The 23888-nt window shown below is 56.3% G+C and overlaps 2 protein-coding genes across 16 annotated transcripts; both read right to left on the bottom strand.

Annotated features, from left to right (window-relative positions):
• Positions 1 to 1980: 1980 nt before the first annotated feature.
• Positions 1981 to 6967, bottom strand: GFRA4 (GDNF family receptor alpha 4). 5 transcript variants are annotated; one of them, XM_043884507.1, is made up of 6 exons: positions 6860 to 6967; positions 4174 to 4519; positions 3966 to 4075; positions 3751 to 3885; positions 3013 to 3104; positions 1981 to 2854 (listed from the first exon to the last, which is right to left on the bottom strand). In XM_043884507.1, exons 1-6 carry the CDS (start codon positions 6903 to 6905, stop codon positions 2774 to 2776), a joined length of 810 nt encoding a protein of 269 aa, XP_043740442.1. In that variant the 5' UTR covers positions 6906 to 6967; the 3' UTR covers positions 1981 to 2773. The 5 variants fall into 5 exon arrangements, with proteins under 5 accessions (XP_043740442.1, XP_043740440.1, XP_043740441.1 ...); XM_043884505.1 differs by lacking the exon at positions 6860 to 6967 and adding an exon at positions 6632 to 6821 and having other exon boundaries at positions 1981 to 2881; XM_043884506.1 differs by lacking the exon at positions 6860 to 6967 and adding an exon at positions 6632 to 6821.
• Positions 6968 to 9498: 2531 nt separating this feature from the next.
• Positions 9499 to 23640, bottom strand: ADAM33 (ADAM metallopeptidase domain 33). Of its 11 annotated transcripts, none has more exons than XR_006337116.1 (21): positions 23370 to 23634; positions 21113 to 21192; positions 18767 to 18843; positions 16092 to 16170; positions 15824 to 15900; positions 15547 to 15736; positions 15226 to 15291; positions 15067 to 15138; positions 14741 to 14907; positions 14573 to 14657; positions 14343 to 14485; positions 13647 to 13824; positions 13441 to 13536; positions 13015 to 13210; positions 12765 to 12873; positions 12485 to 12683; positions 12313 to 12408; positions 12121 to 12229; positions 11885 to 12032; positions 10287 to 10361; positions 9499 to 10046 (listed from the first exon to the last, which is right to left on the bottom strand). XR_006337116.1 is itself a non-coding variant. In XM_043884308.1 (21 exons), the coding sequence occupies exons 1-21, from the start codon at positions 23467 to 23469 to the stop codon at positions 10009 to 10011; spliced, it is 2394 nt and encodes a 797-aa protein (XP_043740243.1). In that variant the 5' UTR covers positions 23470 to 23635; the 3' UTR covers positions 9499 to 10008. The 11 variants fall into 11 exon arrangements, 10 of the variants coding, with proteins under 10 accessions (XP_043740243.1, XP_043740250.1, XP_043740249.1 ...); XM_043884308.1 differs by lacking the exon at positions 10287 to 10361 and adding an exon at positions 10544 to 10635 and having other exon boundaries at positions 9499 to 10043; positions 23370 to 23635; XM_043884309.1 differs by lacking the exon at positions 9499 to 10046 and adding an exon at positions 10544 to 10635 and having other exon boundaries at positions 10309 to 10361; positions 16092 to 16167; positions 23370 to 23638.
• Between the last annotated feature and the right edge of the window lie 248 nt (positions 23641 to 23888).

The following is a 23888-nucleotide window of genomic DNA, read 5'->3' as shown; positions in this document are numbered from 1 at the left end:
AAGTGGAAATAGTAGAGTTTAGGACTTCCCTGGTGGCTCAGACAATAAAAAAATCTTCCTGCAATGCAGGAGACCCAGCTTCAATCCCTGGGTCGGGAAGATCCCCTGGAGAAGAGAATGGCTACCCACTCCAGCATTCTTGCCTGAAGAATTCCATGGACAGAGGAGCCTGGTGGGCTACAGTTCCTGGGGTCACAAAGAGATATGACTGAGTGACTAACGTTTTCAGTAGAGTTTAACACACTCTCACATAAAGTAAATCACTTAGTGGGTATTTAATCTGCACATGGGCTACCATACAATGGGTAAACAGGGCAAGGCAATGCTTTCACTTGCCTAGCCACACCTGCTCCAGATGTCCATTCCCACACAGGTGTAGGTAGCTGAGAACATTCCTACTTTATGAAGTGGTGACAGGGTAGACTCTGAGCTTTGCTCCGTCCAACATCCCTCCTTTTTCCCATTGAAAAACGTCCTACCCCTTCTTGGAGGGTGATCTTGGTGGACTGATGTCACTCTCTAGGCCACAAATACTGGGAAAGAGAAGTGCCTTTCTCTGCTGAGAGTGCTGAAGGAGAGACCATAGATCCGGGGCTGCTGGTAACATCCTGTGGTGAGAGCCTGTCTGGCTTCAGAGTGGAGCAGAGATCAGCAGGAGCAACATCATCTGAACCCCTGGAGACAGCTGTGCCTGAAGCCCAAGCCAGTCTGAGCTGTGTTTGGTTCCAGTCAGGGGAGTACTGGCTGAAGGCGGGAGGTTGTTTGACGGCTGCCCCATGTAGTGTCTGTGGGTTTGGTATGAGTTGCTAACTACACAGTCTCAGATCCAGTGGCTCTTTTTCTGATCAGGACAGCCCCAGGCCTGGGCTTCAGTGTGGTCTGTACCTAACCCCCGTGTCTTTGGTCAGGTTCTCCAGAAATGGAGCCCAAGACAGGGATTCTGAGACCATGATTTATTGGAGGGAGTGCCCTCAGGGGAACCTCTACATGAGGGAGCAGCAGTGGGCAGGGGAAGGAGCTACACTAGGATGGGATCCAGCTGGGATCAGCTGGGATCCAGCCTCAGCCTAAAATCCCAGGGAACCCTGAAGCATGATTGACACACACAGCTGCCCCCCAAGGCACGCAGGCCAGGCCTCTGAATTCCTGCCTCAGTCACTGGCCACTGTCCACCTCTGTGAACAGAGTGTAACCTTTCAGGTATCTCTTCTAGAGAAGTGGGCAGCTGTGAGCTGTGTTAGCAGCCAAAATTCCAGGCAGCTTGGGGATGGGTTGCACTACCCCAGAGAGGGCTGAGCAAGGCACCGAAAACTTCCACTCCAAACTATCTTCTGGCCCCTGCCAAATTCCAACCAGGTTTGAGATGGAGCAGCCCAGAGACACAGAAAATAATCAGGACTCCCCAGATTTTTGAGGAAAGCTTAGTACCTTGCTCCCATAGTTCTGCCCTCTCCTCCCAAAACTCCTCCACAGAACTATAGATGTGGAGAACTACAGAACACAATGCCCTTAGCATCCACTGGGTCCACATTGGCCACACACTGTGTATTAAACCCTTGTGATAAATTTCCCTCTGCTGCAGGGAAGAATTTGACTCTCCACATGGACAGAAACCAATTACACAGGAAAAAAAACAAAACAAAACACCATTACTCCTTCTTTCCAGTGTCTGTCAGGGTAGGGTTCTGTGTGCACTGAGGCGGAGGGCTGCCCTAAGTGAGCACAGCGGGTGATCCTGGGGCTCCTAGGTACCCCATAGGTGGAAGTGTGTCAATCAGGGCCTATATTTAGCTGCAAATAACAGACACCTGGGGATAAGCAGTTTAAACAAATGAGACACATCATTTTTCTCACAGAGTAGAGCTCAGAGGAAGGCAGACAGGCTGGTGTGCCACACTGTCACGTGGTTCCTCTTCCAAGATGGTGCCCATGTTCCCAGGCATCGCCTCCAAGTTCTGGGCAAGAAGAGGGAAGAGCTGAGGCCAGAGGCTGAAGGGCCCCAGTCAGGAAGTTTGTTCCTTTTTAAAGAGCTCTCCTGGAAGCCTTATCTGTGAATTTCACTCAGTGGCTCGAACTGTGTCACCGACCACCCCCTAACTGCAAGGGAAATGTAGTTTCTTTATCTGATGGCTAGCAGAGAATGAAAGAATAAACAAGTAACCAAAATCCCTGGCACCAGACCTGATATTTGATTCAGTTCAGCATCCACAGGTCCTGAGAAGATGATGCCTGGAGAGGTTCTGAGGCCATCCAAGGCCAGCAGAGGCACACCCTGCAGCTGACCTTGGTCTCCCGGCTCCCAGAACATAGATCACACGACAGCAGGGCCAGTCTCAGCGCACATGGTTTTATTGAGTTATGGATGTCAGTCCTAGTGCTAGGCTGAACCACAGGGAAGATGGCTATATGGCCAGTGCAATGCAGGGAACTGGATTCTCACTCAACGTGGTGTCCAACAAGCAGGACATCAAGGACAGGAAGCAATCTGCCAATGTTAGTTATGGGGTGCAGGTGTTTATCATGATGGGTGGTGCCTAACTAGGAGGATGCCATAAAATGCTGCAGTACCAGAGGGAAGTTTGGCCTACAAGTCTGTTCAGATGTATGCCTTAGAGCATGATAAAGAGTGTCCAGATCTGCAAAGAGCAGTAGAGCAAGAGCAGTGGGCCAGCTTAACAGACAAGCCAGTCCCTTTTCAGTGGGGCAGCAGGCCACTGATGAGGCCCAATATCCCAGGCAGGGTGGGACAGTTGTCCAAGGTCTGCTGTCCAAGTCAGAACAGGGACTGGAGAGCCAGAACAAGAAGCATGGAGAGCAGGGAGCTCCCCTCCAGGGGTGCATCAGCAGTAGACACCTTGGCAGGTGGGAGCAGAGTGTGGACCTGAGAGAGAAGCCGGGTTCTGCTCTGCCACCCCCACCCTCCCAGGGCATTCATGCCTCCAACTAGGCCCACTTGCCATGGAAGGAGGCAGTGCAGGGGCTGCCAGCTCACCAGCCCCTGTCTGCACCTACCTGCAGGAGACTCTGCTCAGGGTCCTGGTGGGAGTCCAGTTGGTTACGTAGGATTGGGGGCCACCCACCGTCAAAGGTCTGTATGGCACTCTCTGTGGAGGGATGCAGGGTGGGCTTGGCTGAGAAAACCTAGCACAGGGCCCAGCTCCTCAAGGCCAAACTGAGACCCTTGGCATCCTGCATGGGTCCTCCCCAGGCAGATATGGGAAGAGAGGACGTCTGCAAGGCTTTCGGGATGGACGATGCTAAACACAGCTGTGTTAAGAGTGCCTTACAAACTGCAGTCTTCTCTCCTTACGGAAGCATGACAATCATCACCCCCATTTTACAGATGAACATAAAAAGGCTTAGAGGAGTTAACTAACTCTCAGCTAGTAAGTGGCAGGGTTAGGCTTCAAACTTAGATTCCCTAACTCCTAGACTGGTCAGCGAACCACCCAGCTATTCAGACTCGAAAGGCAAGACTATTATTGGGGGGAGTTGGCTGTGTCTGGAGGATGGAACCTCCTCAGAAGTGGCCGAAGCAAGGAAGTGGGTCTGCGTGGCTTCCGCTACGGGCCTCAGTTTGCTCACCGCCAGCCAGGGACCTTGGGATGCGGCAGTAAGGGCCGACTGGAGTCCTGCCCCTCCCGGGCCCCGCCCCTCCCGGGCCCCGCCCCTCCCGGGCCCCGCCCCTCCCGGGCCCCGCCCCTCCCGGGCCCCGCCCCTCCCGGGCCCCGCCCCTCCCGGGCCCCTCACCCAAGCAGCGGTTCCTCGTAAAGAGCCCCCGGAAGACTTCGCACTCCTCACGCCGATTTCCGCTGGCTCTGCAGTCGCACCAGGGCTCCACGCGCGCGCTTGCGTTGTCCACGTAGTTGGGCGTGATGGCTGTGCCTGGCGAGACCCCGAAAGCAGGGTAATCGGCCCATCCAGGCGGAGGCATCCCCGGGAGATCCCCTCCGGGCGGTGCATACCCACGAGGCCTGCGTAGGCGCGCAGGCAGCTGGGGGCCTGGTCTCGGAGGCAGCCGTCAGGGCTGCTGGCTGTGGTCGCGCAGGAGGCCTGGAAGGCCAGGAGGCGGGGCCTGCGCCGCGCGGCCGGAAGGCGGTGAGTGGGCGACACGTGGCTCGGACCCCAGCCCGCGCGTCCCGCCCCCTCCCTCTACTCCACCTCCTCCGGCACCTGCAGATCCGGCTGTGCTCGCAGGCGTCTAAGGGCCTGAGGCAGGAAGGTGGCGCTGGGCCAGGCCCTGAGAAAGCGCAGGAGGGCACGAAGGTCTGGCGCCGACGCTCTGCGCACGCGGGGCCGCCGCAAGGGCAGAAGAGCAGTGCGTGGGTAAGCGCGGGCGGCCCGCGGGCGAAGAAGTGGCGCAGGGCGCGGCGGCAGCGGGCGCGGGGGCAGCCCCCCGGCGCGGCGCGACCCAAGCACTGCGCCACGTACGCGGTGCGCAGCCGATGGCACCGCTCGTCGGCGGTGCACGCGTCGGCCGCGTCCACGCATGGATTCGGTGCTACAGAGCTCCGCGATCCTGTTGGAGAGGCGGGTAGGCTGCGGTTGTTGGCGTGGCCCCCCCCACCTCCCCGACACACACACACTTCACCCCCGCCTCTGGGTCAGGGCCTCAGAAGATGCGGAATGCTCAAAACTCGAGGTGGGCAGAATGTGATCCAGAGGCGTTAGCGACTGGCACTGACTGGCCTGCCGTTGCGGGGATGGGCAGCGACGGCCTCTGGGCATTCCTGCAGCACGTCTGCGGTGGATGCGGAGCGTCGAGGCTGGGCCTGGCTGGCCTCCCCCGAAAGCTGAGACCCACCCTCCCCAGGCGCCACCTCTCACCCATCCAAAGAGGGGTCCTTGAGATTCTTCCCATTGTCCTGGGCCCCACCTGACACGGAAAACAGCAGGGCTTCTGGGGACCTGGCTAATGGAGACGTATCAGAATGGCACGGAGGTCCAGAGGTTAAGAGGATCCCACATGCCCCAGAGCAGCTGTGTCTCGAGCGCCGGAGCCGCAGTTGCTGAGCCCCTGAGCGCACTAGAGCCTATGCTCCGCAATAAGAGAAGCCTGCCCACGGCAACTAGAGAAAGCTCCCGGCACAGCAAAGAAGACCCAGCGCAGCCAAAAATAAATCATAAAAATAGAATTAATGTAAAGACATGGCACTGAGCACAGTGGCTGCTCCTCTTCCTTTCTTTGACATGCCGGGACGCCTGACTTGTCAGATGCCCCTCCTTTCCCTTCTCCCTTGGAGACCCTTGGAGTGACCTATAGTTTTCTGGTTCCCTTCCTTCTTGACCGTCTCTAGCGCATCCTCCTGCCTCTGCATCTTCCCCCACCATCCTCTTCTATTGCTCCCTTCTTACCCATCTAACCAGTGCTGCCCCATCTGGATGGACTTTGGCTTCTCCCTGGCCTCTCTCCTCTCCACCAGCCAAGTGAAAGAGGGATTCCTGGCAAAGGCTCAGGTACTGGAGCCATTTAGTCCTGGCTATGGGGTGTGGATTCAAGAGAAGTCCCAGACTGGCCATGGGGCTCAGTCCTTAGCCATAGGGCACTCCACTGTGGACAGAGAGTGTGCCTGGCACAGCCCAGTCACATACCAGGGGTCTGTTGGGCAGAGGGTGAGCTTTGTCTGTAAGTGCCATGGGCACTAAATGCCATGGGCATCTGTATCCAGCCAGGGACTTCTCTGGTGGTCCAGTGGATAAGAATCCATCTGCCAGTGCAGGGTACAAGGGTTCGATCCCTGGTCCGAAAAGATTGCACCTGCCACAACTACTGAGCCCGTGCACTGCAAGAGAAGAGTAGCCCCTACTCGCCACAACTAGAGAAAGCCTGCGCGTGGCAACAAAGACCCAGCACAACCAAAAACAAATACATTTTTTAAAATAAAAATCAATCCAGCCAAGCTAGAGTCTCTGCAGGAATTTGGCAGCCCCTTCCCCCTAGAGCATCAAAACCAGGCTACCCTGCCCCTCGGTTCTCTCTGCTTCCAGGAGCCTTCCTCAGATGAGAAGCCTTTGGGCCCCAAAGTCTGAGGGAAGTTTCCCAGCCTGGCTCAGCACCCATTTCTTTCCGAGTGTGTGTGTGTGTGTGTAGTGGGGTATTTCCTACCTCCGATCTGGGAGCAGGGCCCCCTCTGGCATTGGTCTTTCTTTTCTCTCTCCTCTCCCCCACTCCAAGCTCCTTCCCTTCCTTCCAGGACTTCAGAGCAGCAGACACACATTGCCCTTCTCTCCCAGCCAAGCCTTCACATCCCCAGGCCTCGGCCACACACATCAGCTCCTAGTGTCTCCTGTGGTCTTGGTGCCATTTCTGTTCTTTGCTTACCTGTTTCCCTCCACCAGGAGCACCCCTCAAAATAGCACATCTCAGCTCCAAGGTCTCCCTCACCTTCTCCAGTCTCCCCGCCCTACACCACCTGGTAAAGTGACCCCCTCCCTCCATGATGCCCCAAGTTGGGGAGGGATAGTCCAGGTGGTTGGAACAGCAGATGCATGGCATGGAGACATTGAGGATGCAAGGCAAGGAATCAGTGTGAAGTTGCAAGACTGAAGGTGGAGGGCTGGGCCTGGGAGAAGGGTAATAGAGGTGGGAGGGCAGGCAATAGGAAAAAGAAAGTTCCTGGGGCAAAGTTACCAAGGCGAGATTTGGGAGGCCATGGCTCCATGGGACCCAAAAGCTGGAGGCAGGGTGCTGTTTGTGTGTCCTCAAACCTCGAGCACAGGTGGAACACTGGTGCTTCTTCCTGCATTTTGGCTTTTCCTAGAATCACCTTCTTGTGCGCCCACCTTTTTCTTGAGGATTAAGGAGGATCCGGGACGGAGAAGCTAAGGTTCAGAGGTCTGGGGGGAGGCAGCCACTCACCTAGAAGCAGTAGCAACAGCAGTGTGGTTACCGAGCAGCTGGCCATGCTGGGCAGCAAACAGGAGCAAACGACTGGAGACAGAGCCCCTGTCAGACAGGTGCCTCCTTCCCAGCACCCCTGGGCCGCAGTGATGGAAACCTAGGTGTCTATGCTGACTATTCCTCTGGTGGGAGGAGCCTTTGCATTGGGAATGATTCCCGCCCTCACTGAGTCCCCACCCAGGCAGCACCTTCAGATAGATCTGGGAGCCACTTGACCTTGTCTCTCCCATACTAAACTATTAAATTTATGAAACAACATAATTTTTCTCCTTTTATAATTTTATCTTTAACTTTTTATTAGCTGGTATTTAGACTTACAGAAAAGTTACAACACTGCAAAAATGCTAGTGCTCCCTTTATATCCTTCACCCAGTTTCCCCTAATATCACCATCTTACCTGACCGTAGTACAATTATTAAAACAAGGAAATTAATGTTGGTACAAGACACTTAACTGTAAATCCCTTTGCATTTCCCCAGTCTTCCCACTTATGTCCTTTGTCTGTTTCAAGATCCCATCCAGAATCCCACAATGCACTTAGTGGTCAGTGTTGCCTTAGTTTCTTCCAATCTGGCAGTTCCTCAGTCTTTCTTTACAAACTGGGTGCTTCCCTATCTGACTCTGCTCAGTGGGCGCCCCCCTTTCTCGAGGGAACTGTAAGAGATAAAAACTTCTTTCAATGGCACTAACCTCTGTGTGTCGTTTTTCTGTCATCTCTATGAATCAGAATCCCACAGAGAACCTAGGAGGGGGCTTTAGCAAACACTCTCATTCAGCGCCTTTAACTGGTAGAGTGAAAACAAGGCCTGAGCCTTGAGGCTGCAACTCTGCTGCCAGCAAGTGATTGCAAACATTTTCCAATTCTTCACATCTTCTGAAATGTGATTTTGCTGCTCCTCCCTGGAGTAAAGGTGGAGTTTACCTCCCAACCCCTGGAATCCTATGACTTGCTTGGACCAACAGAATGTTATGGAAGTAAAACGTGCCTGTCATGGACTCTCAGGAAGCCTGGCAAGCTTCTTCTGCAGGATGAAGTAAGTAAGGTACTTGTCTCAAGATCACAACTACAGATTTGTTTGTTTGTTTCAGTTTCCTAAAAGTCTTGGTATGGTAACTGATCCTGTCTTAAAATTTTGTTATTTTGCTCATCATAGACTTTGTGCTAATTTTGATCTTTACAAAATATTACATTAAAATATTATTTATCTTGATTACTTTTTTCGTGCTCAAGGTAAGTGCCTCCCTTGTTGCACTCTAATCCGAGTTCTGCTCTCTTAGAACCCTCCCCAGCTGTTTGTGAACAGGCCTGGGCTAGCCTCTTAGAGAAATGAGAGACACAGAGCCCACTCTCCCCATCTCCCTACCCAAAAGCCAGCCAACCCCAAAAGCAGTGGCCAACAGTTGACTGCAAATGTTTAAGTGAGGTGAGTTGAAACCAATCAAACCAGCAGCTGAGTTCAACCTAATTTGCCAACTCACAGAATTGGTTATTGTTTTAAGCTACTAAGTTTTGAGGTGGTTTTGTTATATAGCAATATCTAGCTGATAAAGAAGGTCACTAAGCAACTCTTGCATGAAGCAAGGGGAGAGAGTAAATGGCTGCTAAGAGTGTCCATGGAAGGCAGGAGAGGTGGAGCCAAGGGATCATTCAAGCAAGGTAACACCATCCTATGCCCAGTACTTCTGGGGCCTGGCTGTCATCCAGACACCACCCTTTGTCACCCTCAGGGAGTCCCATGGTATTGAATTTACAGACAGAGAAGACTCACAGAGGGTCAAGGGCAATCTGACTTCTTTGAAGTCCTCTCCAAAATGGCTTCGTTTGTTCCCTCCCATGGAGTGGAGGAGGGGTTGATTAACATCCAAAGTGAGGGGACTGCAGCAGCCCCGTGCTCCTCTAAAATCTCACCTGAGGACTAGGAATGGGGTGGGGCGGAGGATGCATCTGAAGGACAAGAGAGAACAGGACGCAGAAAGGGAAGTCCCAAGGATTTTGTTTGTTTTGCAGGGGTCAGGTTCCAGGGAAGTGGATTCAGTCTGAAATACAGGGCCCCTGGAGTCCAGGCTTCTGGCCCAGCAGTCACTGTCCTCCTAAGAGCTAGGTCTGAATAAAGTATGAGTAACAGACTCCTTTTATACAGTTCCATTCAGGTGACTGAACTAAACTGCACTGTACTGAACTGAACAGTGACTGCAGCCATGAAATCGGAAAGATGATTGCTTCTTGGCAGGAAAGCTATGACAAACCTAGACAGTGTGTTGAAAAGCGGAGACATTACTCTGCTGACAAAGGTCTGTATAGTCAGCACTATGGTCTTCCCAGTGGTCACATATGGTTGTGAGAGCTGGACCATAAAAAAGGCAGACTGCCAAAGAACTGATGCCTTCAAACTGTGGTGTTGGAGAAAACTCCTGAGAGACCCTTGGACTGCAAAGAGATCAAACAAGTCAATCTTAAGGGAGATCAATCCTGAATATTCACTGGAAGCACTGATGCTGAAGCTGAAGCTCTAGTATTTTGGTCATCTGATGGGAACAGATGACTCATTGGAAAAGTCCCTGATGCTGGGAAAGATCAAGGGCAGGAGAAGAGGGCATCAGAGGATAACATGACTGGATGGCATCACCAATGCAATGGACATGAACTTAGGCAAACTCCAGGAGGTGGTGAGGGCCAGGGAGGCCAGGGTGCTGCAGTCCATGGGGTCGCAAAGAGTCGGAGGCGACTGGGGGACTGCACACCAACACCAGACTCCTGGGACAGAGGCCTCTCTGGGTGCCCAGCCTGACCCAGCGCCCCCTAGTGACAGGAGGTCAGTGACTACATGGCCTTCACTCCTGGGTGGATGGATTCTTGCTTACGCTGGAAGGTGTACTCTAAGAGGATCCCACAGCCCTGAGGACTGGGGACAGCACTGTGCAAATTCTGATGAGGTTCCAGTGTCTTGGAGTAGGTGGTATGGCAGTAATTCAGGGAAGAAATTTCAAAGCTGCCTGAAGGTGCAAGAAGTCAGCTGAGTTGCTGGCTCTTCCCCTGAGGGTCCGAGTTCCTTGGAGTGGCAGTCAGTAGCCACCTGTCCTTAAGTCTTCTCATGTCAGGAGTCACTTCACCGGAGACAGGATCTTGGCTTTTGGACTCTACCTGCTGAGAATGAAGTGGAGGTTCCAGGGAAGGGCTGGGACCCTTTCTCCTCCCTCAGGGAAAACCGTAGAACTGCTTCCTCCCACCCCAGGACCTCCAGCGACTGGCCTCAGACAACAGCTTCTCCACAACGTCTGTCTCATTTCCATAATGTACAAGTTCAAAAACCTCTGAGTCAGGGACTGTGAGATGAGGAGCTAGAGGAGGATAAATGAACTACGGGAGGGGGAGGGCCCCATCTACCTTAGGGATACAAGCAGGGCTATGAGGAACAGGCTTCTCAAGGTGGCTGTTGGGTTCTAGCAGAGTTCTCAAGGTCTGGGAAGCAACAGGTGGGGGAAGAGTGCTGTGAACAAAGGTGGCAAGAGTCCCTGGTGCAGGGTGGGGCACAGGGCTCAAGGTGATTGGGTGCTAGGTGGAGAGGAGGGGCCTGGCTGGAAAGAGAAGACAAGAGCCCATCCCTTCCCTTCCCTCCCCATCTCCTACTGTGCCTCACTCACCCAAGGGCTGGGGCTCTCGAGGGGATGTCAGGCCCAACTCCATTGGGTGGGTGCTGCCCAGAAGGTGGCCTCTGCGTGGGCCATCTTTGGATCTGGGCAGTGGGTTAGAGACCAGGAGACTGAGATAGCGACCATTAGCATGGCACCCTGGGGCTGCTTCCCTGTGGTAGAGGCTTACACCCAGGTGACTCTCTCCAGCTCCCTTCCTGCTCCCTCCTGAGGGGAACCCTAGAGACTTATGCTTCCCAGGGCCTTGGACACTTTCTCTCTCCAACCCTGACATTTTTCCCAAACTCTGGCACACCCCAACATCTTCCAGCTGTTGATGTCACTCAGGTCCCAAAGAGGGATGGACTTCCTCTCCCAGTGGTACCCGTGTCTGTGCTCCTTGCTCTTGGGTGGCTCTGCTGCCCTCGAAGACTCTGAGTTATGCTCAGCTGCTCACACCTCATCTTCCAGGGCCTTACCACTTCCTCTGATATCTCTTTGAAACAACAGTCTCAATACTTTACCTGGTGATGACATGTAGTCGCTGCCTCCTGTAAGCCCCCAGTAATGACCCACCAAGCTCTGACCACCTTGATCCTCTGCTCACAGACCCACAATCAACACTCTTTGTGTCAAGGCCCTTTCAGCTGTGCCCTGCTCCTGTTTGGGATGCCCTGTATTCCCATCTCCAGTCCAAACCATGCCCTGTCCCTCATTTTGCCCAGAAAGTTCCCAAGGCCAGGCTGTGTCAGATGTGGTCAAAGGGGGCCTGCCTTGCCCCGCACCCAGTGAGGAGGCAGCCCTAGACTGACAATACTTGGTATCATGTGGTCCTCACCCCAGGTCATGGAGCTCTGTGTTAGGGGCAGGTCCTTGGCACAAGGCAGCCAGCACCATAGCTGCCCAGTGACAAGGAAAGTAAAGGTGTGTTGGCCCCAGCATTTGGGAACTTGAAGGTGGTAACTGCAGAGATTTAGGCAGAGGAAATGTCGAGGGCTGAAAGTTCATGAGAGAGAAACTGGAGAGGCCTTGAAGAGCACAGTGGAGCAGGAGTTGCACTATGAGCTGGTGGAAAAACAGGGTAAAGCCAAGGATAAAGCAGCCTCTTGGTGGGAGAAACAGGAGACAAGGGGGTACTGGAAAAGGGGTGCTGAAGCACAGTAATGGGGGCCGTGGGAGCCCTGTATGGACCTACACCTTTGGCTTCACTGGAAGACCACTGGGGCCTTCTGCTCAAGGCTTCTTCCCATTGCTTCTGCCTGCCTCTCTGCCCCTGAGGGCAACAGACCCCACCCTAGCTACGCCAGGTCCAGCAGAACTCTGCGGAGCAGAAGCTTAGAGCTCAGTGCCTACCCCCTGCACATGAGGTCCCTCCTTGAGCCCCAGAAGCGTTGTTGGAGACAGAGTCCTGGCTGCCGGCAGCAGCACCAGGCCAGGCCAGCCCCGGGCAGCAGAGGGAGCACAGAGCTAAGGATCACCGCCAGCGTGAAGGTGTCCCGGTCTGCGGAGGAGAGGGTAGTCTGAGTCCTGAGTGCGCCACGTGGCTCCTCCCCACCTGCCCTCCCTCCCCCCTACACCCGTGGGCGCACTTTGAGGGCGCACAGGACCGCTGTCCACACTACCGCCCAACCCTGGCTTGTCACAGGAAGGCGGAGCCCAGCCTGGAGCACAGTGACAATTACGGTTACTATTGCAAACCTGCAGAGGAAGAGAGAAAAGGAGGGTCCCATGAGATTGCGGACTCCCAGGGTCAACCCCCACACACCTTTCGGGCCACTCACCCCACGACCGTGGCAGGTCATCAGGCAGAGCTCCAGCTCTCGGAAGGTGGTGTTCTGGCAGCGCCTTTCCTGGCACACCTGTGGGCAGTGAGGGCACTGGGCAGTGAGGGGCAGTGAGGCTTTGACCCATGGGACTCAAGTGGCAGCGAGGGCTTGGGTGGGCAGGGCTCACCATTCTAGGTCCACACTGGGTGCCTGCCTCTACCAGGCCCAAGTCAGGCAGGTCTAGCTGGGCACCGGGCTGCACGGAAGCCCCCCTGCAAGTCACCTCGCGGCTGCCCAGGTGTACGGTGGAGTCCACCGGAACCGCGTGTGGCACCAGTGGGCTCTGCTCCCCGCCCTGGCACTGCAGTTTCCCACACTGCGCATCCCTAGGGAGAAGCGGAGGTGGTCAAACCGCGTGGTGTTTCTCCATACCCTCTTCCCCAGCTTCCCTTCCCTCCGCTCCCCACCTCTGCGCACAGGGTACGAAGCTGCCGTCTCCCTGCGGGCCGCAGTTCCCCTGGGCGTCTCCCGCGGAGTTCACGACCTGGAAGCAAGCCTCCGGGGCTGGACGCGAGCCTGAGGAAGCAGGGGCCGGACTGGGGACAGCCCAGCCTGGAGCCACGCCCCTTCTGCCTCAGTTTCCCTGCCCCCCCGCCCCCGCACACCTCCCCTAGAGCACCAAGCAGCGCAAACTGCGGAGCGCGCTCCTGGGCTCACCAGGCCCCCAGAGCTGCTGGCACTGCTGCTCCAGCGTGGGACACGCGCCGTCCCGGCAGTAGCCGCGGCCTCTGGCGCAGGGCGAGCCGTCCAGTAGGTAAACGTCCGGCGGGCAATAAGGGGAGGCTCCGGTGCAGAATTCAGGGAGGTCACAGTCGCCCGCAGCCGGGCGGCATGGCGTGCCCGCCGGCTTCAGCTACGCAGGTGACCCGGGTGAAGGGAAGGTGGCGAGGCATAGAGAGAAAACGAACAGAGATTCACTTCTAGAGCGCCAGTCGGACACGGGAGAGCCCGGTGGGGAAGTTCAGGAGAACCCATGCACTGAGCAGTGCCAGCACCCACAAGGGAACCCGAGGGCGCCAATTAGCCAAGGCCAACAGGCCGGCCCCCAAGGGCCCCCCACCCTCACCCCGGAGCCTCCCATACCCTCACCAGGCAGTGTGCGCAGCAGCCGCCGTGGGTGCACTGGGCCCCCGCACGCAGCGAGCAGTTGTGGGCAAGGCAGCAGGAGCCGGGGCACTCCTGGAGCCGGGAAGGCGAGGAGAGACCAGGTGAGGCTGCAGCGCCCAGACCTCCGGGGAGGGGCGGGCGGGAGCCAGTTTGGTCCCCCGGGCTGGTCTTGCGGACCCCACCTGGCCGGCGTCGCAATCGCACTCCTCGCCCTTTTCTACAAAGCCGTTCCCGCAGCGCGCCTGCGGCACCAGGAGCCCGGAGTCCGGCGCGTTGGAGAGGCAAGCGCCCCCTCCCTTTCGGAAGAAGGCGCGCAGCTGGCGGCGGCTGCAGGCGCTAAACACGCGCGGGAACGGGTGCCTACGGGCGGGGGAGGGCGTCGGGCGTGCGGGGACCACCCCCGCCAACCCCTGCGTGTCTCCAATCCCCCCCCACCCTCCAGCACACTGGTGCTTGACCAAGCAGCCGGTAGATGCGCAGACACCGCCTGCGCGACAGACAGCTCGAATTCTCTAGAGGCAGAACCCAGAGAGGGTAAGTAACTCGCGCAAAGTCACACAGCGAGCGCGAGGCAGGAGGGTGTGACGCCAGGAGCAAGCAGCCCAGGACCCAAGGTCAAATCCCGACCCAGCGCCACTCTTCCCGAGGTTGGAGTCACCTCGAAAGGTTGTTCCGAAAAGAATTTATCACATCACGGGAACCCACTTTGCCTGCTTTAGGGCGGGAACTGTTACCATCATCCCGATTTCACAGAAGAAACAGGGATAACCATTTCTCCCACAGAGAGTCAGCAGGGGAAGGCCCAGGTCCCGCCCGGCAGCCCCGCCCCCGCATCCCCCGCATCCCCGCACCCCCGCACCACGGCCCCGCGCGGATACCCAGTAGCCGCCGCCATCACGCAGCCGCCCTGCTCCACCGCTGCCTCCGCGCAGCAGCCGTGGGGGTCGTGGCTGAGGCCGAGGCTGTGGCCTATCTCGTGGGCCATGGTGGCCGCAGCACCCATGGAGAACTCCGAGTGGTCCTGGGAGGACGTGGCTACGGTCACCGCGGGCTGCGAGGACCACCCCCCGGCACCTCTCCTCCCGCTTCAGTACCAGGTGATGCTCACGGTGGTCACGCCTCCAGAGCTCTCCGCGAGGCACATGCCCTCGACGGGCGCCAGGCCCACTGTGGCGCCGCGGAAAGCTTGGCCCCTGAGAGCGGAGCGCGGCATGACCGGGCGGGCCGGGAGTCCGCGCCGCCCAGCCGGGACCGCGTGGGGGTAGGTGGCACCCACGTGAGCAGCTGAGCGGAGTCGTGTGGCCGCCGCGCCCACAGCCCCCGGCGCCACTGCAGGAAGGCCCAGAGCGTGGCGTTCGCGTCTGGCGTGACGCGGCTCTGGTCCTGCTCGGTCCACACTTCCAGGCCGGTCAGCACCACCTGAATGTCCAAAGTCCTGAGAATCTGCGGGAGCAGGGGAGCAGGCTGAAGCGGATCACTGCCTTGGTGCCTGGGCTCCTCCATGGGAGCACCCCTCTTGTCTCCCCTCCGTTCCCTCTCCGTATCTCCAAGTCTGCCCCGTCGCAGTCACCCCCAGAAGGGCTCTCTCCCTGCCGACCCAACCTGATCCACATAATTGGCCACCTCCAGAAGACGCTGCTTGACGTGGTTCAAGTTCCGGTGCTGAGTCAAAAACTAGAGAGGCAGAGATGCGGCTGCGGTGAGACGACAGGCTGAACTGACCCCAGCCAGGCTCTCCAACCCCCTTGGGGCTTCTCTCACCAGGGTGTGGTCCGCCACCATGTACAGCTCCAGGTACCTCGGACTTTGGAAGGACTCCCGCCTCTCCTGGGTGGGGGTGGGTGGGGGGTGGCAATGGTGATCCTGAGTGGCAGGCTGCTGGGCTTGAACCCTGACCACCAACCCCAGTTCTCAGAGAGCACAAAGTTAACTCTAAAATATTTTTGCTAGAATTTGTTCCTTCAGCTTCCCAAATAAAAATATCAGGACAGGACGCCCTAAGTTGGGGCTGCACTGTTCCTGTCTCTTCTGATTTTAAAGGGCTTTGGATACTCCATTCCCACCCCTGCCCATGCCCCTGACCCTGATCTGGGTGGCACACGAAAGGCTGGTCATGTCCCTTTTGTCCCTTGGGTCCCCGTGGCCACAGGCTCCTTTCGTGCTGAACATCTGCTCCACCCGGAAGATCCTATGGGTCAAGAGGTCCTTGGAGTCCCCAGCTGGCCAGGGATGCACGTAATAGCTGGCATTGCTGCTGAGTGTGATCAGGCCCCTAGGGTGCAAAGGGGTGCAGGGGAGGGCAGTCAGGGGACATCTTTCCCTAGCCCCAGGCCCAGCCTCCTCCCCCAGAACTCCTCACCTCATCCCAGAGCAGATGCTGAGGACCACCCAGGAGTCCGGGAAGCCCCTCACATGCCCATGGTAGTGGCAGTGATCCTGGAGAGCAAAGGACCAGCCCCAAATCTCAGCCAGGGCTGAAGTGGAGGGGCAAGAAAGAAAGCGTGGTGCGGGACTAGCTCCAGCTTCTCCTTAGAACAGGAGGAGAAGGGGGAAACGGTGGAGAGGCCCTCAGGGGTGCATCCCCAGCACTTGTCACCCTGTCCTCAGGGCCCTTGGAAGCATCTCACCTTGTGGTTGGGGAACAGCACTACTGGCCGCCCATCTGGGCTGTAGTGGGTTTCTGTGTATCCTGGGGCCAGCAGCCTGCTGGGAGGGGGTGTTGCAGAAATTACCTAATCCAGCCCTGCCTCCCCCTCTGGTCTTCCTCCTTAAATGCTAATTGAGTAGCTCTATGAGTGAGGCAAAGTAATGTAATGTCTTTTGATGATTTTGAACTGTGGTGTTGGAAAAGACTCTTGAGAGTCCCAAGGAGATTCAGCCAGTCCATCCTAAAGGAAATCAGTCTTGAATATTCATTGGAAGGACTGATGCTGAAGCTGAAACTACAATATTTTGGCCACCTGATGCGAAGAACTGACTCATTTGAAAAGCCCCTGATGCTGGGAAAGATTGAAGGTGGGAGAAGAGGATGAGATGGTTGGATGGCATCACCGACTCAATTGGCATGAATTTGAGTAAACTCTGGGAGTTGGTAATGGACAGGGAGGCCTGGCGTGCTGCAGTCCATGGGGTGGCAGAGTCAGACATGACTGAGCGACTGAACTGATGAGTGAGGCACAGGGCTAGCACTGAAGAAGCAGCCAAGGTGTGTCATTATATGGGCTTCCCTCATAGCTCAGTTGGTAAAGAATCTGCCCATCATGTGGGAGACCTGGGTTTGATCCCTGGGTTGGGAAGATCCCCTGGAGAAGGGAAAGCCTACCCACTCCAGTATTCTGGCCTCAAGAATTCCATGGACTGTATAGGCCATGGGGTCCGGAAGAGTCAGACAACGCTGAGCGACTTTCACTTTCAAGGTGTCTCTTAGAGAAAGGAAAGGAGTGACTGTGCATTGCTTAGCTCTGAAAAATCTTGGGCAAGAGGGAGCAAGGTGAAGGTCAGGAAGGAGTCTTGGTAATTGCTTAGATGTGGAAATGGGAGTGTGGGGAGCACCAGGGAGGAGCAGGAACAGGGGAAAGTTTGTGGTTCTCTTGGGACCTGTGGCAGGCAGCTGGATCCACAGGTCAGGGGTATTAGAGAGATCGGGCAGGAGGACAGTCAGGAAACACTGCCAAGAAGGTGGACCTTGGAGCCAAGAAGTGTGAACTCCTTAGGTGGCCCTGGCTGCTGCCTATCCTTGTTGGATATCTGGACAAACCTCTAGTCCAGAAGTCCCCACCATTTTTGGCACCAGGGACCAGTTTCATGGAGGACAATTCTTCCATGGATGGGGATGAGGTGGGGTTGGTAGGGGTGGGATGGTGTGGGGATGATTCAAGTGCATTACATTTATTGTATTTCTATTATTTCTATTTATTCTATTTCTATTATTTACATTATTCTATTTCTATTTATTTCTATTATTACATCAGCTTTATTTCTACTATTTAATTCTATTATTACATCAGCTCCACCTTAGATCATCAGGCATTAGATCCTAGAGGTTGGAGACCCTTGCTCTGGGGCACCTCCTCCCACTCAAAGTTCCTTAAAATCTCCTCAGGCTCCCAGGTCCTACATATCTCCCCAGCTGTCTTTCACTGAGGCTCACCCCCTATTTCCAGAGAAAACAGAAATCACACCTGCAGATCCCGCCCATGTGAGCAGGGATCCTCCTCCTCTCCTTCTCCAGACCCCACTCAAGTAATGATTTCATCTTCAGGCTTCACCTCACCAGCATCCTTCCCACCAAGATGGATCAACCACAAGTCAATTTCTCTTTGAAGAAAATCCTTCATCCCTCTCCACCTTGACCTCTTTACCCCAAAACTTCCCCCAAAGGCTTGTGATGCCTGCTTCTCCACTCTCCATTCTTCCCCCCTCCTCCAGCTTTGCTCCCCAACTCTACCCACACACTCAAACCTAGGGATGAGGTGATGTGATCACCTCTTTTAACACATGGGGATATTGAACCCCAGAGAAACTATAGTTAGGCATGGGGGAAACTGAGTTTGTTCTCAGTGCATGGGGGCAAATAAAAAATGTGTATGAAGGGTGCTCAGAACAGTGCCTGTGATGAAACAAGCCCTTGATAAATGAGAGATGTTGATAACACAATCTAGATGGTTTCAAGAACCCACTCTCCATCTTAGACACTCACTTCACCCAGCCCAGCTCTGCTTGTTCATTCAGCAGCTCAAAATCTTTGGGTTTGCACTATCCTGGATACTCAGCACCAAGATGGCCTTCTGTGATCTGGTTCTACCAGGACTCCCCAAATTTGTTTCTCTTTGCTCCCTTCCCTATAGAAGGAGACTCCCCAGGCAAGCCAGACGAATTGCTACCCCCTGAATGTGCCTTGACCTTTGTAGCCACTGTACTTTTGTGCCTGGCATTCCTGCCTTCTGGACCACCTGCCCATTCTTGGAATCCATCTTGGATTCTCTTTTGACTCAGCACACCCTATGAGCACCCAGCAGGTGATGCTCACTCATTCATGGCAGGAAGCTGACAAGACGTTTTTGGGGCTGGGATAAGAGATATGCCCCACAGAGAATCCAGCCTCAATAACCCATTTCAGTCTCGAGGGAGCCAGTCGTGGGCCAGCACTGACTCTCCCTGTCACCTGTACCTCCTCCTCTGGGCTCTCACCCCATCCAGCCTCCCTCTGGGGATCCCATCAGTCCCTGCCCCCAGCAGTGATCCTTCCCCAGAGAGAGGGGTAGTTCTTGGCTCCCAGCTCTTTCCCCAACCTGGTACTCACTGATTCTTCTCCAGCTCTAGCAGGAGTTCCTGACCTTCAGCCTCCAAGGCCACCAGCCTCACTTCTAGGTTTGGGACCTGGGCAAGAAGGAGTATCGGGCTGAGAGGGTGGGCATCCAGGTCCTCTGCCTGCCAGGGAGCAGGAGGAATATAGAGGTAGCTGACAAGGGAGTTCACGGGGAGAGCACGGAGCAGAAGACCTCCACTCGCCGTGGTGGGTGTGGGTGGGTGCGGGTTGCGAACATGCAAAGATGTTCCCAAACTTAGAATGTCTGTTCTAACAGCAGCCATTTGATAGAGCGTTCTAGGTTCACTCCGCATCCTCCCTGGAGAGATGAAGGGTTTCGGAAAGATGCCATTCCTTGCCTGAGGGCCCTGGGCTCTTCTGGCCTTCCCTCCTCTTTCATGCCCAGAAGGCTCCCTCCACACAAGGAAGACAGCGCCATCCTGAAGATGTTGATGCTGGGGAGTGGGGGAGCCACGGCTTGGGCCTCCTCACAACCTCTCCTTTCACTCCCTGTAGGATTCAGACTTAGTACCTCCACCTCCAATGCTGACAAACTCCTCCCCCCACCACCAAATTTTCCTACACCCCCAGTAGGCTCACCTCACACCTGCTTCCCTGAGCCTGAAAAGTAAACCCTGACCCACAACCCAGGCCAAGAGAACACTGGCTTTCTTCTCGGCTGGATGTCAGGAGGGGGAGCTGGAGCCAGCCTGCCCATCTCTCCTTCCCCCTACCTTCTTTGCGGCTTCCACCCTGTGGGAGTACCCCATCTGCCCCTCTTTGTCCACTCAGCTTGGCTGGGGGCCCAGAGTTGGAGCGAGCTGGGAGCCTCCTGAAGAGCGGCTGTGTCTTTGGAATGCTGGCCTTCACCCTGGCTGGCCCTTCCCTCTTATCCCACAATGCACTGTCCTGGGCCTCAGGCCAAGAGGCTGAGTCTTGTTGGGGGGGCCCTTCCTCTGCAGGTGGGGAGCAAATGGTCCCTTCCCCCAGCCTAAAGCCCCCCCACCCCCACCCCCACGCCCCAAGCATGAGCTCATGTGGCCGGAATGCCACTTGTTTTATTGGAGAAAGGTCTGCACTAGGGAAAGGAGGCAGTCCAGATGGGAAGTATCCCCTTGCCCCCCTCCCATCCCTCCTTCTGTTCTCTGCGGCCCCTGCTGTCCTCATTTCTCCCCTCCGGTGACCCTACCGCTCATCATGCACTCCATCTCCAACCTGAAATGGAGGTGTTGCCTGCCTCAAGGACACGACTCCCTGCCACGCTGTCTGCTGTCCTCATCTTGGCAGGCTTCTCAGGGACAGAGACAGTGGGAAAAGCAAAGCCCCTCTGGCATTCCCCTCCTGTTTGGTCACAACCCAGGCCAGGCCCAGAAGGAGGTCTACAGTCAGGGTAGCCCCAACATGTGAGGAACAGCTTCAGATCTAAGGCCAGCACCATGCTGACCACTTGAATTGAGGCCCTGAGGGTCTGGGGGACCCAGGGAGGGCCCTCGATTGAGCGGTGCTGGCCCTGGGGATGCCCTGGCCTTCATGGCAGTGCTCTTCTGCCTTCTTCCTTGCAGGCTTGGACAGTGGGTTGTCCTCTCTTTCCTGATAATTCAGGATGAATAGGCCCCTCAAGGCGTGGGGGACATTGACCAATGGTTTGAAGTTTTTCAGACCTTAGCAGGCCTCAGGCTTATGGATTAAAGAGCTGCGTGACCTTGAGCAGTTTCTGCAAGTTTTTTGGGCTTCAGTCTGCCCCTCTGTGAAATGGGCACACAAAGGATGTTGGGCTCCATGGCACATACGGAGGGGGACAAGGTTATTCTGGAAGTGTGTGATGGATGGCTGTTGGGAGGAGACTGGGGTAGAGCATCCATAAGAAACAAAACAGGGTGGGCTTGCATCTAAGGGCAGAAGTAGACCCTGCATGAGTCAGTAAGGTTGAAGTTTCAGGCCCCTAAATGACAGGGTCCTGGCGAGGACAGCAGTGCATCCAGTGTCACTTTGCAAAAAGAAGATATTTTGGTGCTTTCTTAAAAATGTCCCTGAAAAACTTTAGGCCCCACGAACTCCGGCTACACCTCTGCCTGATGGGATGGGGGCAGCCTGAATAATACTGGAAAGAGAGGGTTAGGGAGGAGGTGGGGGAGAGGAAACTGGAAAATGACTTCCATATGTGCAACCTCTCTCCATCTAGATGTCTCCCACCCCCACCTGCCAAACCTTTGGGGAGGGGACTAAAGGACTCTGGAAATCTAGGGACCCTAGCAAAACTGCCATGCTGAAATCTGGGGAGGGGCAAAGGGGCCGAGAGACTCTGGGCCTCTACACGGGAAGGGATGGCCTGGTACTGACCGGTTCCTCCAGGGTGACCGTGTGCTGGGGTCGTCCATCTAGGCTCCAGTGCAGAATGACTGGCTTTCCAAGGGTGTTTCCTGGGGTGAGGACAGAGCAGAAGGTAAGAGGGACCAGAGGGACAGAGGGAAGTTGGAGACAACACAGGGATAGAGTTAGAGGATGTCAGCAGGCAGGAACAGGACACTTCATCTTCAATACTCAAAGGTTTAGCCCAGAGAAGGGTGACTATCCATAGGGCATCCTTGGAACCCAGGAGCTGCGAGGAAGGCAGAAGAGAGAGGAGTCTGGGAAGAACAACTCAGCTGGGGGACTCGGGAACTCTAATGACCTTGGGAGGGGAAAACGGGGATCAAAGATCACAAGGAAGAGACCACGGCCCCCAAAACAGAGGGTAAAGGAAATGGGAGGCAGCTTTGGGTATTTTTAGATGGGGCAGCTAATGCTTTTAGGGTGAGAGATCTGTGAAGAGAGGATGCCTGTTTCTCTGCCACCATCTGAGAAAAACAACAACCAGATGTTGCCCAGAGCTTCCCCTGGGGCTTTGTGCTAGGAGCAGGGCTTCCGGGGACCCTGGCCCAGAAGCCCCCTTTGTGAGTAGGGGGTGGGGGGGTTGTTTGGGAGTCAGAGCCTGAGTGCTCCCAGGCTGGGAATGCTTAAGGGGGCTCGAGGAGCCAAGCATTACTCAGAAGGCGCCTGGAATGCTCCCCTGGAATGCTCCCAGTCCCCCCTAGTGGGCCCCAGAAACTCTCACCACACCCACACCCGCCCTGAAGGAATCAGACCTTAGGCTGCCCAGAACTTGCAGGCAACCTTCCCGCCCCTGTGGCACTCAGTCCCTGGGGAAGCCTAGCTCCCAGAACTGACCGCTCCCCAAACCCACCCCAGCCCTGTCCCCAGTGCCGACCAGGCTGAGATGGCTGCCTGTGGAAGAGGCTCAGCTCCTGCCAGACCACCTCAACTCCTTTCTCCTTCTCCATCTCCTCCTCTAGACCCCATCATCAGAGACCTGGGATAGCAGCAGCTCCAGGAAGTCTCCCTCTGCCAAGTCCTCCTTGAGTGGGTCAGCAGTTGCCCTTAAGGAGATGGGGGTGGGGGTAGGGAGGTGCAGGACCTTGGAATGGAGGCTGAAGGGCTAGTGCAGGGAGGGGTCTGAGTGCATGAGGGAAGCCATGGTGGGGTCTCAGGCCAGAGAGGATTTAACTAGATCCAGCTGGCCCTGGGCTTCCCAAGGGGGAGAGGGGAAGGGGTGCACATGTGAGTGTGGGTTGGGGGTTCTCTCCTGGCCCTGCGCACACACACTGGCCCTTGGTACCTTGATGCGGGCAAGGAGGCAGAGACGGAACTGTAGTGACTAGGTGGATGGGAGTGGAAACAGAGGAGTCAGTGTGGTGGTGGGGAGCACAGAGCCCCTCTTCATTCCTCCCAGGGGTTCCTTCATCGTCCCCAGACCTCAGGCTAAAGCAGGAGCACTGGAATGCCTGTGGACCATCCCCAAAGGCCTGAGGGCTGTTGTCCCTCCCCACGCACATCCCAGAACACAGCAGGATCCTAGCCCTGTGCCCCTCACTGTGACACCCCTACCCCCTGCACAGTGCTCTGGAACCTAAGGCTGCCGTCCCCTTCTTGCCCCCTGGTCAGGCACTTGATGTGCAGGAGAGATTTTTGTCAACCCCATCTCACAGAGAGTTTGGAGGGGTCACTCTAAGAAGAGACAGAGCTAGAGGCTTCCCTCAGGGCCCTGCTATCAGGCACCTTCTGTTTGAAGCAGTTGCTATCTAACCAAACAAGGCAACAGTATAAACAATATACACACTGTCCCAGAGCCGGGGATGAGGCAGTGAACGTGGGATGATGCAGGAGTGTGGAGGCCACAGCTAGTCCCTTAGTGTGAGGCCACAGCAGGGACTCCAGGGCACCAGTGGTCTGGGGCTTCCTGGAGGACCGAGCACCACTGAACCCTAGGAAATGGAGGTCCAGGGACCTTCACACTGGCAGATGGGGCCAGAGCAGAGAATCCAGAGGAGCTTGGGGGTGCTCAGAGGGGAAGGGGCCCTGCCACTCTGCTTAACCATTGGCACAGGGCATCTGGGGGCGAGATGTCAGCCTAACTACAGTTGACAGTCCCTGGGCATTTCCTACGGAGACTTTCCCAAACCCTCCCCAGGGCCTGTCCTGGCCCGCGGGATTCCCGGGGATTTCTGAACCTCCATCCCGACAGTGCCTCCCCTGACCCTGGGGGGCACTTCTCACTCACCTTGGAACTCCCCGGTCCCCCACACCGGCCACGGTAGTCCCAGTAGCAGCAGCAGCCCCAACGTGGGCGACCCTCGAGCTCCCCGAGACCCCGGACGCATAGCTCTGAGCGCCCAGCGTCGTCGCTGCGGCTCCCGGCTCCCGGCTCCACCCCGGCTGGATCGCCGCCGACCCACGCCCTATACAGCCGGCCCTCCCGCTCGCACCCCCTCCTCGCGGGACCCCGCGCGGAGCCCCGCCTGCCCCTGCCACCATCGCCGCCCATCCGTTCTGACCCCAGGCCGGCGGCGTGTGCGCTCGGGGAGCCAGATCCATCCCCCTAGAGCTCGAAGGGCCGGGGGCGGGAATCTGTGCGGTCCCCGCTTGCGAGACCCTGCCGAGCCGGCCCACAGCTTAGGTCTCAGAGGGCCCGCTACTCGTGGGGATAGGAAGTGAGATGGGGCAGGGACCCCCAAGAAGGGTTTTTGAGAACCCGAGCGGGGAAGCAGAGACAGTGCTAGGGGCCACCTGTGGCTGCCCT

This window comes from Cervus elaphus, chromosome 23 (genome assembly GCF_910594005.1).
Source record: "Cervus elaphus chromosome 23, mCerEla1.1, whole genome shotgun sequence".
Classification (NCBI taxonomy): Eukaryota; Metazoa; Chordata; class Mammalia; order Artiodactyla; family Cervidae; genus Cervus; species Cervus elaphus.
The sequence above is the reverse complement of the archived record's forward strand: the minus strand, read 5'-3'. Positions and strand labels throughout refer to the sequence as shown.

Bases quoted from the DNA above. Each gene is read 5' to 3' on its own strand.
- GFRA4 (XM_043884503.1), bottom strand. From the start codon at position 6,746: ATGCAGGAAGAAGCACCAGTGTTCCACCTGTGCTCGAGGTTTGAGGAC. The intron at 3,105-3,750 runs GTGAGGGGCCCG...ATCCCTCCACAG, and splicing joins TACGAGGAACCGCTGCTTGG to AGAGTGCCATACAGACCTTT. The intron at 2,882-3,012 runs GTAGGTGCAGAC...CTTCTCTCTCAG, and splicing joins CTGAGCAGAGTCTCCTGCAG to GTCCACACTCTGCTCCCACC.
- ADAM33 (XM_043884307.1), bottom strand. From the start codon at position 23,469: ATGCGTCCGGGGTCTCGGGGAGCTCGAGGGTCGCCCACGTTGGGGCTG. The intron at 15,139-15,225 runs GTGAGAGAAGCC...CTGCCTCTCTAG, and splicing joins TGGTGGCGGACCACACCCTG to TTTTTGACTCAGCACCGGAA. The intron at 12,684-12,764 runs GTGGGGAGCGGA...GCTTCTCCCTAG, and splicing joins TTCGTACCCTGTGCGCAGAG to GGATGCGCAGTGTGGGAAAC.